The following is a 21,094-nucleotide window of genomic DNA, read 5'->3' on the forward strand; positions in this document are numbered from 1 at the left end:
ATTATGAGAAAAAAAAATGTTCAATAATATTACACAAATCAGAAAATGCAATGTAAATTTAATGATATGTACTTTGTGTACATACTTTAAAAGGCAGAAAAAGCGCAGCTGTTCGAGGCTAATTTATTTTTTTTTTTTTTGAAGGACAGAGAAAGAAAAAGAGACTAGATATTTGCATATAATACACTAACCTTTTGGGGGTACAGTGAAGTGTGACACTTTGGGATATAAGCTGAGGGGGTCAAATATGATGAAAAAACACGATATATCATTTATGGACAACCGCCAATTGCTTGACAGAAAATAATATTTTGACTTGACCAACATTATTTCTCTCTGTGTTCAATCATTAAAATGGATTCAAATTTTTCTTAACAAAACTTGTAGCATACAGAAAATGTTTTACCTGAAACAGTTAAGTATTTCAGGTAAAACTAACTCTACAGCAAGAAGCATAGGGGTTCAACATACCTCTAATCAAGCAAACTTCAATGTGAAAAGTATAATCAGACTCTAAAACTAAAAACACAGAACTATGAACTTAACAGAAATAATCTGCCCAAATAAATTGAAAGATGAAGAGACTTAAGAGTTTTGAGAATACATAACTAAGGGGGGGAAATACAGATCAATATATAAATATATGGATAGTTTTTTAATATAGATCATAAGAAAGAAACTTCAGGTTTTTATATAAAATATATTTAAAATCAATTTTACCCTTCTTGAGCCACTTTGAATTGTGAGACATTTGCAAAACAGCTTTGTGGTTCACTTATAGAACTTCCCAAAATTGAAATGATTCTTAACTGATATTTTTGCATAGTTTCAAACAAATTTCTTTCACCAAGTTGTGTAATATTCAAATGGAATGCTGTGTTTAGAGATGATATTTTGGGTTTGAATAATACAAAATCTCAAACATTTCACATTAAAATTTAAAAATATAATTTCAAACTGAATTGTGTATTAAAAACTCTCTTGAAATCTAATTATCTGCTTTCTGTTATTAACACTGATGCATTTCCAAAATTAAGAAAAATTATTTCTTAACTATAAGGCATCAAAGCACTCTTAATTTTTAAATCTTATTACAGTTACATAAAATATTTCATGGAATTGCTCAGATCAATAAGTTATTATGTAAATGGTGATAAAACTAAATGCTAAAAATGGTCATAATGATTCTACTTTACATGATTTACATAGTAAAAAAACTGGGGGGGAGGGAAAAAAAACAAAGAGAGAATAGTAAAATTGTATACTTGCTACATGCATAGCACAGCAAAAAACTTGCGAGACAGGTAGAATTTACCAAGAAATATGCTTTTAAACATTAAAATGAGCTTGATATGCCAGATTTATTTAAAAATACGACAAATGTAAAAAGTCAACAATTTACTCCAAAATGTATTCATCAAATATGGTTAACAATTATTTAAAATGTTCAAGCATTCTTTTTATAGAAATAACATTATTCAAACGTAAGTTTAAATAATTTATTTTCACTCTTTAAATAGTTTAAAACATATATCATATATATATTTAATATGAAAACAAATTTCAAGTAAGGCTGAAAAAGTGAAAGCAATATTTTACAAATATTTTTACATCACAAGCTGTACAATAAAAGAAAAAAAAACTTCAGCATATCACATTTGTGTGCAAGAAAAAAGTAAAATGCAACACGTCTAAATGTATGAAAGTATAAAAACAATGTCATAAAAATTTTAAAAAATTAACATGAAAGTTAAACAAAACACATACTTTTACAAAAAGAAAAATGTACAAATGATGCAACATCATACAGTGTGAGGCAATTAAGATATGTTGTATGCAGCATAGGAAATCAAGGAAAATAGAACTTGACGTGAATGATACTAACATGCACTGCAAAACAGAGTACGGAACAAAACCATGGCACAGAATGCAGCATAGCAAATAGTTGAGCTTTTCCTCCACTGTATTAATGTTATAGACATTTTGACGCATAAAGTAACTATATAAAGAAAGTTTCTTGCATAGTTAGACTTTTGTGTTTAATGTAGGATATTTGTTTCAGCAGATTAGCACAGAACCTAAGGCATAAAAGATATTTGTCGAATAACAAGTGTGCGATATTTTACAACAGCTTGCCTTAGTTTGCACCTATGAATCTGCGTAGATAAGAATGACCTCATACTGGGTCTCACCTAAAGTTTCCAAACTAGTTCATCTAAACACATTTGGTAAATTCATTGTAAGCATGCTTGAATTTTTTCCACCCATTCTTGGGCAGCAACACTATCAGCTGCCATGAAGTTATAGGTTCGCCTTATTGTTCGAAGCTGAAAAACAATTTAAAAGGAGAAAATCATGACATATTCAATTAATAATAAATGAATACTAAGTTAGCATTTGATCAGAGAAAAAAGAAACGTCAAAAAAAAAAAAAAAAGCTTAATGGTACAAATAAAGCTTTATGATGCAATGAGTATTCATAAAAAGGTCTTCCAACTAGCGCTCCATGATACCCCTTTAGGCTCTTTAACAATAGATCAACTAATAATATAAATGTAAAACCATAAATAAATAACTAAATCTTTTCTCTATAGGGATTTTAACGTGTAAACATGTGAAAAACAATTACTAAATAACATGCTTTTACTAACACATTTTAATTATGAGCACAAATTTGCTCAATAAATGTTATACAAATCAGGAAATACAATCTAATTTTAATAAGATATATTATATGCACTTTAAGTATTTAATTTCAAAGGAAGAAAAAGAGCAGGTGTTGAAGGCGTGTTTCATTTTCTTCGAAAAAGAGAGAAAGAAATAACAGAGTTTATTTAAAAATACCCAGCACTTTTCATAATGCACTCAAAAGGACAAAAAAACTTTTCTGGGTCGGAAAGAACAATATACCTGTAGTTTCTATTATTCCAAGAAAAAGACTTCACAAGCAAAGAAAAGTGCAGCTCAAGTCAAATAGAGAATTTCTCTCTTATTATTACCTAGCTTTCAATCATAAATTTGAGATTTGAAACATGCATATTTTTCTCAATGGGGAAGTTTGATTTGAAATGACTCGAGCGCACTTTTCTTTGTTTGTGAAGTCTTTTTTTCTTGGAATAATTGAAAACTATCGGTATACTCAAATTGTTCTTTCCGATCTAGAAATTTTATTTTGTCCTTTTGAGTGCATTAAGAAAAGTGCTTAGTATTTTTAAAAAAATTCTGTATTTTAAAGTTTTTAGTTTTCTAACAAAATTTTATTTTAGAATTTATTTTTTTAGTTTTAAGTTGTACCTTAAGATTAAACAAATCATTTAGTGACATTCCGAAGTCCCTAAGTGGTCTACTTGCTGAAATATAAGCAAAAGAATGGTTCGCAACATACAAGTTACTTGCGATAAAGATCCCTATATATCTCTTTACTTGGCCCCGTTATCAATTATTGACATAGATGAGGATAAAAATCCTAAGAAAGCAATGATAGTGGATAAATTACATGTTTGCTCCAAAGAAACCATGATTCAAAATTTTCATTATGATTGCTAATAACATTGCTGTTGCAAGGCAATGAAATTTGTTAACAATGGGTTTTATATTTAAACATTTAATGAGAAAATAGCATGAAATTTGCTGTTTTCCAGTCCAACAGAAATAAAAATTTTATTTTAGAATTTTAATTTTTTCAGCGTTAAGTTGTACCTTAAGACTAAGCTAATCATTTAGTGAAATCCTGAAATCTCTAAGTGGTTTAGTTGCTGAGATATAAGCAAAAGCAGGCCCCAGATTACTCCGTGACAATCAGGCCAAGTATAATAAAAATGCTTAATAAAAAAGACTAGATATATGCATTTTATATACTAGCCTCTGCTGACCTTGAAGATATATTTAACTTTAATCCATTATGTAACAATGCAAAAAACTTGTTCTTGATGTGTTATTCATAATACAATTAATTTTGAATAATAAAAGTTTTCTAAAATTAAAATTTAAAAATAAAAGAAACCAAATTGAATGTCTTACATCAAAAAATGCCTTTTCATCAGCTTTTTTTGGGGCTCCTTGAACTGATGTAGCTGGGGCAACAGACATGACTTCTGCAAGATCAACCAAGCCTTTGCTGTGGGAATCTTCCATCGCATCATAATAACGCAGCTGCAGTGCATTTAAAAGATTGGTATAAATTTTTAACCAAAAAAATCATAACATATTTTTAGCAGTAACTTAAAACATGTGAAGTTTTCTGAAAGAGAAGATGTGCCCACACTCTAATAACTTGAATCAGAGTAGGATGATACATTTTGATGGAAAATAAAACATTAAATAAATAGCACTAATAAAAGTTTATAAAATGTTCTATCAAACTATCTTTCTGTTCTTGTTTTCAAATAATTTATATGTACCTATGAATTGTAGTTTTCCAGTTTTATGATTGTTTACACCTTTAAACTTTAAGGAGAGTTTTATTTCCAGCCTACCTCCATGCACTTGATAATTCAGCAATTCTTTTAAAATTTCTTCATGTGAACTATTAAATTTTGCTACTGTTAAATTTTTTTCACATTGATTTTCCTAATACAGTCATTCTTTCAGTTCTTATCGATTTGAAATACTTTCAATCCTCTCGGGTGATTCTCGAAAAAATGTCCTGTTCGTAAAGCTGTTTTTTATTTTATACTAGTAACTACTAATTAAATATGGGATTAACTGTTATGCTTTGATAGCATATTCAAGCATGTGTTATTCCCCAACAGCATTATTTTTTGAACGCTTTGGTTAGCTGGAAAAAATTAAAAACTTAGCGCTACGCACGGGACATTTTCTCGAGAATCACCCTTTCAATTTTTTCTTTCTTTGTGGTCTTTAATATTTTTCCAATAACATTTTTTGCAGCCATGTCTCTTGCTAATCTGACAGTTGGGCTACGGAATGACTTTAGAAGTCACCTCGTGTGATACTGAGGAAAAAGAAATACATAAGCTGGGATAAATGACGGTCATTTAGTTGAGATTTAAAGAAGCAAAAAAAAAAAAAAAAACAAGGGGGGGGGGGGTGTCAGAATAGCAAATTATAACTGTACCTCTCTGCTGAAGAGAGCATTCACTATTCTGTGAAAGGCTATGATTTCTCAAAAAATTGCAATGCTAAACACAAAAAAGGTTTTTTTTTTGCTGAAAAGATTTTATGTCTAAAAGTTATATATATCAGCAGATAATAAAATGAAATCAGGGGTGAAGGTCCTCTTTTTTAACAAAAATACATTTCCTTAATAAACAGGCCATAGAAGAAGAATCCCCCCCCCCCCCGTCCCCGGTTGCCTCAGAGCAACAGCCGAGGAATAACAGTAAAATATCCTACTGCTACTTCCTACTACTAGATTTTCAGGCACCAAGCAAAATAATGTTGACCTGGGTTTATAAACAAGCATGACAGTTTATAAAATTCAATGCCGTTATTGGCAACATTGTGGATATCTATTAATTGCAGTTAATGAGCAGTTAGATCCTTTAAATAATTCAAATCGTCGCCTCAGTGCAACAGAAACACATCTAATCCCAAGAATAACAGTAAGGTATCTTACAGTTGCATTGTAGCAATGATATGTGCTATGCTAAGTCGTAAGTTTCATATATATATATATATATATATATATATATATATATATAGGTCATTCTCAGAATGAACGTGGGAATTTTCTATCCCATGTTCGCTGCAACCTCAAAAGCTTTTTAAATTATTTTTATTTAATACTATTTATCTGTCACCTTCTACCAAACAAAATAACATGGATTTAACAGTGATAAATAATACCTATTTTTATTGAGATTAAAAAGATATACTAAACAGTCATTACCATCCACTGTTCCTCGACTCAATGTTTTTTTTTATTTAACTATACTGCAAATAAAACTAAAAAATATCTTGAAAAAAAAATTTTTTTTTCATAATTGCCTCTCATAATCACATTGAAAACAAAATTTCCTTTTTGTTTGATTGCAATTTTGAAATTTTTGTGAATTAGTTTTAATTTGTCCCTGACATTTTGTATCATTACCATCCAACAGTTTTTACACTCTTTCATAACCACTTGGTGGCACTATTAATCCAAACAGTATTCAGTTTTAGTAGCAGCCACCTTAAGTTTGTTTGAAAAGCAAAAATTTATCGTGTGGAAATCTTCATGCGTCTTGCTTAGCTGTGCAGATTTCGAATTAAGTAGAAAATTTTTTATTCTTGTCCTTACCATCCATACCCATTGATAGCTTTTTTAAACATTTATATGTATTTTTGTTTTTTACTTGCTTACATTAAAAGAACCTTTGATCAAAATGTGCAAAATTTTTAAAATGGTAGCTAGTTTAGTTCATGCCAGGTAAAATAAAGTGAATAACATTACCATCCAGCACAAAGTACAGTCTAACCTCGTTATCACGACACCTTTGTGACTGTCAACAAAGCGTCGTCATAGCCGGAGCGACGTCATAACCGGAATAGTTTAAAAATTCATAATTAAACATTAGATAACAGCAAAATTAGATTTATTGAAGAAATTAATAGCGTTTATATATATGTTTTTGAAATTAAATTAAACTAACGTAAATTTGAATTATTGGTAGATATAACAAAAATTATTTAAAAAAAAACTTAACTCTTCCCCTCCTCCCTCAATTCTCAAATACTTTCCAATAAGTGTTTGCTAAACTTTTGAATTGCATTTTCAACACTCCTCTTTTCCACGAAATTATCAGTAAGAAAAAAAACAATTCAAGACTTTTCACTTTTGTCCGCAATTTGGTTAGATTTTGACGGCTAAGCCTCACCTTTTGAATGTGAAAAAACCCTTTGTAATTCTTGTATCCACTTTAGAGTTGTGTGTCCCTTTTTAATCTAATGAAGAGCTCTTATCTCTTTTTCTCTCATGGGAGAAGCTTGCAGTGACCACCTACAGCTTCAGGTAGCTATGGTCTTTCTCTTCTTCTTTTGTTTCCTTCGTTCAGTATTACGATCCACCTGCTTTGAATTCCGTTCTATTCTCCTTCATCTTGTCAAAATCTGAAACCTATACCTTTCAGAACTTTTCTACTAGCCCCTCGCCATTCTTAAAGTGTTGTCATGCCTGGTCAAATCTCTTGGCAGAGTCTGAAGGTCTTACAACAAACATTTCCAGGTGTTTTCATTATTTTACTGAAAATTTTTCAGTTGAAAAGAAATATTTAATCCAGTCTGGGTAGCTCGAAGTGTCGTCGTAACCGGAGTTGCACTAAAAAAACTGTCGTAAAATCCGGAGCCACTTAATATTAAAATAATACGGCATAAGTTCGGGACTTTGAAAAAGTGACGTGACATCCGGAGTGTCGTGAAATTCGGGTGTTGCGATAATGAGGTTTGATTGTATAAAGATTTGGATGGTAATGACAGATAGAGGAAAGAATAAATTTATTTGCTTTGTTTTTTTTATTATATACATTTTTTTCCTTCAAATTCAGTACATTGAATTGTTTTTAATATTTTAGATGCAAAATTTTCTTAAACTTACTTTTAAAAAATTATCTTATATAATAAGTACTTGTTGGGTAGTGGGTTGCTGTTATTTTTAATGGTCAATGGTTCCCAGTTAACTATCATTTTGTAAAGTACATTATAGTTTAAATTGATTGGTTTTAAATGTAATGTGTCATAGAATGATAAATAATTGAGACCTTAATGTGCAGGTGTTGTTGATTTAAACCAAAGTAATAGTCTGAGAATCCACTTTATGTCCAGATCAAAGACAAAAAGTAATTTTGTTGGTCCACAGAAGAGGACAAGCACCAGACAGCCACAGAAAAGATTTTATGCGTTATTAAAGATCCTCCTATACTCATTTCTCGTAGATATTTTTGTTTAGCAAAAGAGGAACATAATTCGGCAGAGAAACTCGCAGCATCTATATTTGATGCAAAATAAATACATAAATAATGATGTCATAATATTCTGTTTTGAAAAAACACAGCATTTTGACATTAGTTTTACTGTAGGTTTGCTAAAAGTCATTTTAAACATGTATACCTCATTTTCATCCTGCCATGATCATTACCATCTCTCCAGAGTCATTACTGTCCTTGCTATAGAATTGTTTGTCCTCAAATTATTAATGTTCGATTTTTTTCAATAAATGTATTTTAAATAGTTAGTTCTATTAGTATTTTAGAAAGCATATAAACTTTAGGTTATAAGACTTAATTTGAACGAGTGAAAATGATTGATGCCTTCAGTATATTTTTTAAAAAAAAAAGAATCTCAAAATTATTTTTAATTTATTAAAAGACTTAAAATGATACATTTGTATTTTATTTTCTGTCAGGCTATTGCTAGTACTTAATTGTAAACCTTAAAACCACTAAAAAAATATTTATTTATTTATTTATTTATTTTTTGGAATTTCTACATTATTTTTAAATAACGGGATGGTAATGACACGTTTTGTCCTTTTTACAAACTAAAGCATCACTATTTACAAAACAAATGTACATGTTTCATGAACTATTGTAGTTTTAGCAAGATACATATTTTGTCTTTCAAAAAAATGCCAAACTGCATCCTTCCTGAAAAGTTCAAAAATAAAAAAATTAGGATTGCAAAATTCCACATTGCAGGAGAATGACCCATATATATGTTTCCCTTTTAAACTTTTTCTTACAGTAGGAATTCTTATTCCATCAATTTTCAGAAATGGTAAATATTATATCAGGAATTGAATTTTATTCCAGCAACAAAAGTTTTTGATACAGAAACAAAACAAAAGTCAAGCACACAGATCTTTAAAGTGAAATAAAACCAAGGTAGAACATTATGTCTTATTAGATGTACAAGTTGGGTTAGAGACTTAATTTCATAGGAGAGTACATATTCTAGTGTTTTCAAATCCTCATATATATAATAGCAAATGATGGAGTAACACTCCTGAAGTCATCAACAAAGAAATTCACGCCATGGCATGATAACTTTATAATATTTTTTCGGTAATGTTTGGCATGCAGGGAAATGCTTTATTTTAACTAGGCTGAACTGGATCTGGTAACTTCATTGTTTTACCTGTAAGACTCATTTTATGCAAGGTTAGTATTTTTTGCCCTTTTTGGTAAAAAGTTCAGGACGCTGGAAGAAATTGGACAAAATAGACAAAACTGGACCAAATGGACAAATGGACGAAATGAAAAATCAACTGATTATCCACACAGATGTTTATTGTTATGGTGTGATAAAATTTGTACATAATTCTAACACATTATCTATTATTAATTAATCATTTAATTAAAATAGAATGATTGTTAACTTTAGAATTTAATAAATCCAAAAAAAAAAAAAAATTAATAATAATAATAATTCCACATTGGCTCAACGAACTTTAGATCATAATTTACTTAAAAGTAATAAAATTCAACAATGTGAATAAGCTACTGGGCATAATTACACTATTATATGTTACAATAGTAAAAATTAAACTCAATTTAAAAGTCAAATGAAATGCTTGGAGACATACATACAAAAAAAAAAAAGATTTATAGACTAAAAACATTTTACTGTTATATTTTTTGAGTTTTTATTGATGTCACCTTATTGTAAAATATTTATGTAGCCTGCATGTTTTATGGACATGTTATTCTTATAGGGTTGTGAGTACCAAGAACCTTGCACGGGAAGAGGCTATAGTGAGCGGGGGGGGGGGGGGGGGGGGGGTAGATGGCTTTTAAAGGGCCATTAATCTTCATTTTTTTTTTATTAGGCACAAAAAGAAACTCCCTATGCACCACATGGGGACTAAAAAATTGACTAGGAACAGCCTAGCTGGTTTCAGAGCCTGTTGCTGATAATCACATTTGTATTACAAGAACAGATTTCACTTCACGTCAGCGTTTATTATTATGGGTCATTCCCTTTATTAATATCAAGTAGTTTTTTTTTTTTTTAATATGATTTTTAATGTTTTGAGACTTCAACCTTTAAAAACTTTGTTTCTACTTTTTAATTTCATAAATGCTATACATGCATTATAAAATATTAACACTCATTTGATTTATGTACACTTACATAAATTTCAACTGATCTTACTTTTTTCATTTTCACTTTAAAATATTTTACAACCAATTGTTTATATACATATTTATGTATGCTATTTTTATATTAAAACTAGAGGACCCGACGGACATTGTTCTGTTCAAACTTTGTAATTTGAGAAGTTAAAAAATATCAATAAACCATCAAATGTTTGAACCGTTTTGTTGAAAAAAATAAGTAAAAAGAAAACGTTTTAAGCTGCTTGGTGTCAGAATGTGTATATTTGTTACAACTTGATTTATTCAATGCCCACTGAGCAGTTGTTTTATTAACTATTTTTTCTCCCGTCCTTGATGGTTTGTTCCTTCCGCCATAATCAAAGGATAAAAAGCGTCCTCAGACAATAAGTGTAAAAAACTAACTACCCATCGAGAACAAACGAAAAATCCCACTGCAACATCCCCCATATGAAAAAGAATAAAACAATCGAAAGGGTATCGTTTAAAAATATATATAAAGGTAAAACAGTTCTCTGAATAAGCGAAAATAACTCATCCTTCCCCCCTCCCCTCCCGATGTAAAATAAACACATTCTTCAACTAAAATGACTAAAAACTCTTTAAAAACGAAAAACAATTCTTTGCAATTTGAAATATTTCGCCAAATAAACAAAAAAATACAATAAATTACATTAACAGTAGCTTTAAAATGTAAACAAATGATCAAGCAACTCGGTTGCCAAAGTCGATAAGCCACCACGTTACTGTAATCCAGCCGATCAGTGCATCATTGCCTAATTTGTTCTTTCCACCAAAGATAAAGATCTTCCACATCACTGATCTTTTGTGTACAGAACTACCCTGTTGTAATTTATCTGGATGAAAATAAAATTTGTTTCATCTTTAAATTTCATCATCTTTTCCTTTAATAATGAACTGATTAGTTAGACAATCCTTAAAGTATTCTTGACATAGGTGCCAAAACTCAGATGGATTTGAACCGAAAAACAAATGTTGCTCGGTACGGTACTTTCTGATCATTTGGTTAGGAAAACCTAAAGCACCGATCCGGTCACATGGTTCAACTACGACGACAGAACACACGTTTTGCGTGAACCTTCCAGTACTTTACTTTAAAATATATCTCGGGACCTAAAATCTTTGCTTTCAAAAAATGAAGGCTTCACTCTCCCTCTCTCTATGTTTTATCTATTCCCAATTGACACATCACAGTGGGAAACTTCATATAGAAAAGGAGAGCTGGCTTTCTTATTGTCCTTTGGCAACGAGTTAAATATTTATTTCAGTCCTCGCTCAACAATAGATTAAAATAAATATTAATCATTTGGGAGATATAACCATCCAATGTTTCAATTAATTAATTAATTAATTAGGAAAAACGTTTCCGATTCGATCCATTGCGCTTTGAAACCATGCTTCCCACAACTTAATTACACACAAAAAATTTGATCAAAATCGGTCCAGCCGTTTAAAAGCCTTATGGTGACAAACGTCCGCACAGAACATTTTTATATATTAAGATATTACTTGAAAAGGAAGAATCCATGTAACTGTTTATTAGTTTCAAACTTAAAATTTTTAATTAAAAACTTTCAGCTTACTGAAAAAGTGGACAAAATAACATTTTGTCCGGGACGGTTTTTTCCAGGTTTTTTTCCGGTGGTTTTTCTGGGGTGGACAAAATTGGACAACCCTGATTTCAGGAGAATGATTAAACGAAAAAGAGATTAACAATGAATGCTATTTACTGGAGTTTAGGGTTAATCCACTGGTATTAGGGTTAAAATTTCAATTGTCAATTGCTTTGCTCAAATGTAGAAGAAATTTTCACCCGTCATACCTTAATGGGCAATTTTCTAGTAGCAAATAAAAGCAAAAAAATTAATACCTGATGTTTTATGGAGTCTAAGACAAACCATCTTTGCTTCCAGCCTTTTAGCAAAGCCCCTCTTTTATACAAGTATCCCTCATGAGTTCGATTTTCAGCCACATTAGATGAGAACTGGTCATAATATTGACTGCTAGTTTGCATTGCTGTGACGCCTAAAATTTAAAAAAAAAAAAGCTTACTGAAAATGCATTTTAAATCCTAACAGTAAACAGTATTTACTTTAAAGCACAAACAATCATACGTCAATCAATCTCATTATGAACAAACATCGCACATAATTCTCTTTCACTCTTGCAAAAAGTCTTCAACCACTACTAAACTACAGTTCAGTGAATTGGTCTCTCTTTCTGTTCTATTGCTACTTCTGTAGTCCAGTTTTAAAATCACCTGCTTTGTATTTCTTTCTATTGTCCTCATGTTAAAAGCTAAAACTGTAGCTTTCAGAACTAATGTACATGCCCTATCTTTCATGCAATGGCATGCATAAGCTATATTGCTACAGTGGGAGGTAAAAAGCAGTATCTGCAAAAATAAATTTTTGGGATATTTAGGGAAACAGCTTTTGGTAGCATACAAAACATTAGGGAAACATTGGAATTTGACGCTTTTTTTAAAGCAGGAACCAAATAAGTTTGCTTGTTCAATAAATGACAAAAATGCAAAAAAAATGAAAAATTCGCAGATAAGCCTGAGGTATGAATCATATCACAACTTAATCATTCAGTATGTTAGTTCCCTTCATCAAAATGTAACTAGAAAATCTGGGCGAGTTCGATTTCATTCAAACCTTATTTTACTGTTTATACCCCCATTGGCAGTTGAAAAGAGCAGATGGTGTGTTGAATGATGTCGTTGTCGAACCAAACATACGAGTTTTGAAATTTGTTTCGTTGAAAGCCATTGGTTGTGTTGTGATTTTGAGGTGACATAATGAAGCTCTAGAAGCTGATTTACGCCATGCAAACTTAGATTTTTGAATTGTTTTAGAAGATTGCCAGGTGAGTAAAAACTTAGGAACCTCAGATGTTTAAACTAAGACGCCAGCTGAAAATGGCAGTTAACACTCGATGGTTATTTTGTGACCTTGACATTCATTCGGTGGAGCCTTGAAGTGAACGGCGTAAGTAGTCATGTCATATTGTGTGGCGAATAATGTTTTGAGTAAATATGATGAAAATTACAACTATAGTAAATTGATCTGGTTATGTTTGTGATTAATGACTTGAAAATGTGAGCACTGATTTGATGCTAAAGGGAAAAGTTAACCCAGAGCTATTCATTGAATGTCATGATGTGCTTTGCTTCTGTCTTTTTCATTTAGCATAAATTATTTGTTGATTTTGAATATTTCTTGGGTGAAATTGTCAGTCAACATTGCTTCTTGTTTCATGCCAAAAGATTAATAATTGATTTATTTTTTCTTGCTGTTACGATGACTGATGAAACTATAAAGGTTACATGTTCAAGTACCAACACACTTAAGCACTGTATTTTTCGGACCATTACTTAATAGAGTGATTTTTTTTATATAAATTCCCATTTGTACTCACTGGGTTGTGAGTATCTTTTTAATCAGCATGGTCAATTTTGTGCCAATTTGATTTGATAAAATGAGTGCCTTGATTATTGAGAATGCAAGATTTTAGAAATGGCCAGATGCAGAATTCATAATATTGTTGGTTGATTAATTACTTAATTTTTTGATTTAACCACTATAGATTGATTACAAAGGCAAAGATTAATAGTTGATTTATTTTTAATTGGGGTGATTATTAATAGGGACTGATAAGACACAATGTCAGTTCTTGACCTGGGTTGATTTCACAACTTTAGGATTACATTTTTTTAGGATGTATTGTTCAATTTTTGGGTAATCCCATGTCATCAATTTGGGTAACACACCAGCATATTTATGCAACACTGCCTTTTCACTTCTCACGGCAGAATAACAGAAATCTCTCATGGCTCGTCAGAAATTCCTATAATAGATCAAGATTTCAGATGTTTTAATTACTTTATTTAAAGTATTTCTGCTAAAAAGAAAAAAAATTATCCTGTCTAAATAGTTTAAAGTGAGAACCAGAGCTGTACAATAAAACACTCATGAAATCCAGACCTGCTCAACATTGAGATTCTATGCCCAAAGTTCAAGATTTCAAAAAAAATGACGCAATGCTGGATCAAGGAGAGAGAAAACCATATCATTAACTCCAGGTGACAACTTCTGGGGCAGCAAATTGATAGTATTTCTGAGCTTTTTTCATTGAAACTCAACATAAAAACTTGACAGGAAGTTAGTGAAGGCATCAGTTTCAAAATTTGCACCGGGATCGGAAAATTTGAAGATCCAGCACTGAAATGATATGACACCTGGGTGTCCCAATAAAGAGATTTGACTGAATGTCTATATAACAAAATTCTGTTGTTTAATCGGGAAATACAAAAACAACGTAAATTAAAAACGAAAATGTTCGAGATCAGAGTTCAGAAGACATTCATGTGGAATATTAGCATTAGTAAAATTCCTTCGACACAGTACTTGAACAAAAGGTCACAGGAGAAATTTTTTTTTTTCAAAAATATCATAGTTTAGTACAGAAGATTTTAAAAACAGAAAAAGCTTTGACTTATTTTTTAAAGAATAAAATAAAAAAAAAACTACATGTTTCAAAGGGACTAAAATAAATACTAAATATTCAAAGGCTTTTCTAAAGACATGTGAATATCTTATTCCCTACTTTACCTTACTGTCAAAGTTGAATCAGGAGTTTAATTTCAAGAAATGCTCTCAGTAGAAAAAAATGGGGAAAAGATTCTGGTGCAAAATAGCTCTTTTTCAATATTTTTGGTATGAACAAGTCATATCAAACTGAAAACAATAAAATTAAGGAAAGATACATATAGAACTCCATAAGAACACATACTTGATGCAACTGATGAGCTCTCTGCACTTCCTCCTTTAGAAACTGATGCAGATGCTGCCCCTGAATCACTGACAGATTTATATTTTGTACAATTCTTTGGTACTTGTTCTAAACATTTTTCATGGCAATTATATCCACAATCAATGCAACGCATGCCTAAAAATATTAATATTATAATTTTAAAAAGTCGAATATAAAGTTAATGTATCATGGAGGCACAATATTAGAAATAAAATTGTCTTACCTGTTTTTACCAAACCCCAAAGAACATGTGAGCAAAAATCACAGTATGTTGGCGTAGTATAATTGTATTTTTCAAATCTGTGAGGATGAGAATATACTTGTGGTTGAGAGGCTTCTCCAACCATTTTTCCACGAACTAAAATTTCAATTGTTGACCGCTTGTGTATAGATCTACCATGAGACCTAACCATTTGCGTAGTAAAAGATGACTGACGCTAAAAAAGAAATGTTCATGTTTCAAAAATTAAAATTGAAGAGTTTTTGTTACTTAAAAATCTATTTATTTTAAAAACTTACTGTGAGGGAATCAGTTCCAGGTACTTCCATTTTGTCCCACATCATTATCCATTTCTGAGGAAGAAGACCAAGTTCTGTTTCTAAGCTGTGAATAGCCTGGAGTAAAATAATGATAAATTACAAATATGGATGCAAAAGAGATAGATATGCAAAAGCTTGAAACAGTTCTAATGCTCTCACGCACAAAATAAAAGCAATATTTATGTTCACTGCCTTTTACTACTTCCTTTCTTTAATTCTAGCAAAATAGTCCTGTTGGATTCTGATTGAACTTTCTTTAAAAAGAGCAATGCTTTAAAACTTAGCACACTTTAAAAAGCTTTTCTGTCACAATAAGATTTATTTCATATTTTTAAGAGAAAATCCTTTTTCTCATTAGTGACTAATTTACATATTGCTAACATTAAGGCATTTTAATTGCAAATGACTTAAATAACTTTTTTAAAAAAGTGCCAATATCAATTACTGTTTGCAGGGACATTTTTCAGCTTTTCCAGAAATATATATTTAGTTATCAAAAATAAGCTTATTTGCAGGGGTCTGTCCAGGATTTTTCACAGGGTCCGTTTTTTGTGAAAAATCAAATAATTTTGAGAAAAATGAATTAATTTTGTGAAAAATCAAAAAATTTCGCAAAAAAAAAAAAAAAAAAAAATCTTTTTTTTTGTTAAAACGAAATTTTAGAACTTAGAGTTGGCACAAACTGCATCAATTAAACTTGAAGTTGAGTGTTTTCCTCTTCTATGTCGAGAAAATCATTCTGGATTTTTTTTCTGACATTTGGCGGGGGGGGGGGGGGGGGGGGGGGGGGGGTCATCGCTCTTTCAAGTATCAATATTTATCTACCATTCTACATTGCACCGTAAAAACGCAAATATTGACAAGCTGGCAAAATGATGAGAATATTTTCTAATCAAGTCATTATAAAGGTTCAACGCCAGACGCTAAGTGGTGATAATTTTGAAGTTGGTAATCCTATCTGAAGCAATCATATTTTTTTCTCACCCTTACTATCCCTTTGCAGTTCTAAGTTCATTTCGCAGATATATATTATTATTGTTTGTTAAATCATGAGGGGAGAAAAGTGCTTACCAATGCCTTTTCAGAAAAGTTTACAACAACACCGCTGCTAATTAGCTGTGATAAAACAAACAACCATTATAAAATACACCGCCAGCTCAGTTATTCCATCCAGCTCAGTTGGGGTGACTTACTTCAAAACAACCATTATATTTATTTGGCAGTAGCAATTATTTATCGCTTGCAGAAGCATGCAAGAGTGCCATTTTTTTTTTTTTTTTTTTTTTTTCAAAATTAGCCGATTTTGTATAAGCTGATCCCTTTAATTTGACTTAAAAAAAGGTTCCAAAAATTATCGGTTTATACACAGAAATATGCGTTATTTTGCTTTCAGATTTGCTCTTTCAATAAACAATTTGTGACAGATCCGATCTTGTTTATCAGAATTTTGTGAAGGGTCCGTTTTGTTTGATCCGGATTTTGTGAAAGGTCCGTTTTGTTTGATCGGGATTTTGTGAAAGGTCCGTTTTGGTTGATCGGATTTTTGTGAAGGGTCCGTTAACGGACCCAAATATCCTCTGGCCAGACCCCTGATTTGTTGAAAATACATTATTGTTTCAGCTATTCAATAAATAATCAGTAATTTTGAAAAGCAAAAAAAAAAAAAATATTTTGTTACAACTACAGCGAAGAAAAAGTTCAGACATAAACATGAGAGATACAAAAGTAAACAATAGTGCTAAAACAAAAAAATCCCCCCAACACCCCCCCCCCCCCCAAAAAAAAACCTTTCATAAAACAAAAAGTAGTAAACGAAATTTCTATTGATACATTGATCCGACTCATATGAAGCGGAAAAAAGAAAGCTTCTTACTTCTAACATTTGTGTGAAAAAATCAGGCTGTACAGCTTGAATATTATCATAGCAGTAATTAACAATTCTGCGAGAACTCAAGTTTGAACTTCCATCAGCAGCTTCAGATTCTTCTTCCCTTTGTCTTTCCATTGCAACTAACTCAATGTCATACGATGAGCCATGAGCCAGCTCTTCTTCTAAGTAATAGTCCCAAAGTGCTAAATTTGAAACATTGGAGTATGGTCTCAGTACCTAATAAAATGAACAAAAAGTCAAATTTGTTTCATGTGTCTTTCCTTAATATGAACCAGTAAAAAAAATAATAATAGAAATGTGCATACAATAACTGTTAATGACTCTTTCCTAAGAAGGGGGGGAGAGTGATGCTGAGAGAAGGTTTCCACTGGGGTTTCCAATCCCGGACCAATTTCGATCCCATGGGATTTCGGGATTGAAAGGAACCAATCCCGTGAGATTGACTATATTCTTCTAAAAATTATATTTTAATGTCAAATAGAAATAAGTTTTCATTTTTAGGAAGAACTGTTTTCGTTTCTTGAACTAGTAGTTTTCTTGAATCTCGTACACCAGTTGTTAAGTACTTCTAAGTCACATCCCTTTTTGGAAATGATGGGAAAAGATTTTTGAGCACAAAAATAATGCTCTTGATGAAAGAGCAGGCTGCATCGCCACTGCAGTTGGTTTTACTGAAAATAATTGTGGACATTTAGCGAAAGGATCCTCAAAAACTTCATCACCTTCTATTAAAAAAAGTTAGATTACTGAATGATAAATATCACAATCTTAAATTTTATTATGCTGTAATCTATTTATTACTCAAAAGATTTTGTCTTCTGGCCAGCTCGGAAGAGCAGTGAGAAAAAAGGAACTCATTGGTGAAAAGATAAAAAGCTGGCAGTCACGTAATAGAACCAGATTGAAACTTTGAGAAACAAGAAGTCATTTAAGCTAATATTAATAAAAAATATTTCACACAAAATTTTTGCTTTTATACGAAAACTGAATGTGAGAAAACAAGGTTTTTTGCACAAATTTGAAAATTAAATTACAAACAGTCTTGTGGTTAAAAGGAAGGCTGAACCATATTGTCGCATCAGAGCAACAGTAAGACATCTAATCCCAGGAATAACAGTAAGATAGCCTACTGTTGCTCTGAGGTGGCAATATGCAAAATCATGTACTTATAATGAGTTATTGTAATTTTATATTAAAACTTCATATTACTACTTTAAGACAGTACACATGTTCAATGAACAGAAGTTCTACTTACACCATCTTCACTGCATGGCATATACCAAAAGTTGTAAAATATTGGACACCGTGCCCATAACTTTTCAACATAATCCCAAAATGATGGACCAAGAAGTGTTGAATTCGATAGGGAATTTGTTTTCATAGAAAAGCCAGTTTCGTCATCTGAACCACCGTCCAGTCCTCGATGTCTAGAGCATCGGTCTTCAAGAAGCCATCCAACTTCTGCCCTTTCACATTCACTATCTAACAGAAAGGTGCGAAATCGACAAGATACATAATGGAATGCTAGAAACTTTAAGTAATATTGGTTGAACTCAAAGGACATAGGAAACTGTTTATGTATCTAGAAAGGAGAAAAAAAAAAGAGGATAACAGTCAACAAAAATGTAACAAAAAAGATAAAAATTTAACAGTCAATAAACAGCCTAAAAATTAAAATATTATTCCAACCTATAACATTCTCTAAAATTATTCAATCCTTTTTAATATTTGTATTTTCAATTTTGAAACAAATAAATTATCTCACAAATCCTACTTAAAATTTTGTTAACTTAGGGAGGTTCTAACACAAAATAAGCCAACATAAATGAAACTCAATACTCTGATGATAAAAACTTCTGTAATTGTCGTAAGAAATGAATAAAACAAAAGTATACTGTGAATTTAGAAATAGTTATCTCATCATTGAGAAATATATTGCATTGCTACCGTATTTTTGGGGCACAATCTGAAAGAAACATAACTTTGAACGTAAGAAAAAGTTGGCAGATGATAGGAAAGATAAGCAGCTGCATGTTGTAGTTTTCTATTACTTGCTTTATACAGCATGACGCAACTAGAAATTCAAATTAAACCAAAAATAGTAAGAACGGCAGGAGAATTCTACTGATTCAGCATTTGTAAACCTTAAAGAAAGAGAAAAACTGTTCAATACATATTTCCCTAATGAATTTTATTTCAAATAGAATAAAAAATATTGTATTTTTCTAGTTTTGCAATAAAATTGCCCTTATGGCACAAAATTTCTGTTTTGGTATAAAAGGAGAAGCCTTACTTTCACACTTTCACTGAACTCAAATTCATTTATTTCTTAAGAAATGAAAGTTAAAAAGGGACTTTAAGCTTACTTGATGAACCGCATCTAGAAACTGAAGAAATATGGGGGCGAAACCACTTGCTAAGGTAGCAGCAGTATGATTACTTCTGTGAGTAAATCGATGACCAAATGCAAGCCATTCCTTTTCAATTAAAGTTCTAAATCCTTCAAATGTTCGGTAGTAAGGATCTAAACATAATTCAGCAAGTGATAAAACCTAAAATGAAATTCAGAATCTTAAAATTATTTACAAAACATTTCGAATAGTTATAGATGCTGTATATTTTCTTTAATATCTTAATATCATCTATTTCTAAAATATAATCAAAAAAAGTTTCAAAAAAAAAACTTTTTAAATAAATCAAAGACATTCAGTATTAACAGTGACCAGTATTACTAATAGTATTCACATATATCGTCATGACTAGGACTCGACCGATGCATCGGCGCCGATGGTTCAACAATTTAGCCATCGGCATCGGCATCGGCGGCCGATGCTAACTTGCAGGAAACATCGGCCCATCGGCCTTAAAAAACATCGAAAAGCCGATGGAATTGGCCGATGTTTTTGAAAAAAAAAAGGACCTTTGTTGTTTTACTTTTTAATACAAGGTAACGGGAGGTATTGTTTTCATATAAAATTGTTAACTTAAAATTCAGTATAAATTTCTATTTTAGTCACCCCTGAAAGAGTTTTTTATACAGCATTCAGGTACCAAATAAGTTAATTGTTGCGTTGCTTCTTGCGGCTGGATGTACGTATCTCTCATAATTCATAACTCAAAAATGGTAAACTGTACAAGGCTAAATTTTCGCATGTGGGGTGTGCGTACGTTCCAGTTGTGAACTTCACTTTTTGTTTTCAATCGGGTGTTCTAAAAAGCCTATTTACTCATTTTTTGTGGCTATTAATTACTTATTTCAATGCTAAACTAATACAGCGTCTCAGACTGACGATCATTCGGTGATATATTGCCGAATCGGAGACCATGGAAACAAATATGAGATGGCGAAACCGGTTTTGTTTCATTTTTAACCGACTTCAAAAAGGAGGCGGTTATCAGTTCATACCGTATGTATGTTTTTTTTTTTTTTTTTGTCCACTCACAGCGTCTCACCTAGTGAACCGATTTTGATGATTATTTTTTTAATGGATACGGGATGGCTCAACTTAGGTCCCATTACTTTGTTTGACCATATTTGTCCTTTAGAAAAAAAGTTATGGGCAAAAAACAATAAATTTCATGCAATTTCCCTATTAGATTAAATATGAAACCCATTGTTATGAAAGTTTGGTCCCATACAGCAGTAACATTAATAGTAATTGTAATGATAATTTTGATTGAAGGCTTCTCTGAAGCAAGCATCAAATTTCTTCAAGGAATATTTCGATAATGGGGAATCTGGCGCTGTCGTCTCATTTTTGGCGCAAATAAT

The 21,094-nt window shown here is 31.3% G+C and overlaps 1 protein-coding gene across 1 annotated transcript in view; it reads right to left on the minus strand.

Annotated features, from left to right (window-relative positions):
- Window positions 1-1,961: 1,961 nt before the first annotated feature.
- Window positions 1,962-21,094, minus strand: part of LOC129235156 (myotubularin-related protein 13-like) — a 123,613-nt gene continuing 104,480 nt past the window's right edge. The window contains exons 33-41 of the mRNA XM_054868847.1: window positions 19,689-19,874; window positions 18,578-18,904; window positions 17,305-17,538; window positions 15,411-15,506; window positions 15,115-15,328; window positions 14,871-15,026; window positions 11,944-12,098; window positions 4,021-4,152; window positions 1,962-2,327 (exon numbers count right to left, since the gene is read on the minus strand). Of these exons, the coding sequence (XP_054724822.1) occupies window positions 2,235-2,327; window positions 4,021-4,152; window positions 11,944-12,098; window positions 14,871-15,026; window positions 15,115-15,328; window positions 15,411-15,506; window positions 17,305-17,538; window positions 18,578-18,904; window positions 19,689-19,874 (1,593 nt within the window). The 3' untranslated portion in view covers window positions 1,962-2,234. The remainder of the gene's footprint in view (window positions 2,328-4,020; window positions 4,153-11,943; window positions 12,099-14,870; window positions 15,027-15,114; window positions 15,329-15,410; window positions 15,507-17,304; window positions 17,539-18,577; window positions 18,905-19,688; window positions 19,875-21,094) is intronic.

The sequence above is a fragment of the Uloborus diversus genome, chromosome 2 (assembly GCF_026930045.1).
Source record: "Uloborus diversus isolate 005 chromosome 2, Udiv.v.3.1, whole genome shotgun sequence".
In the NCBI taxonomy this organism is placed as follows: domain Eukaryota; kingdom Metazoa; phylum Arthropoda; class Arachnida; order Araneae; family Uloboridae; genus Uloborus; species Uloborus diversus.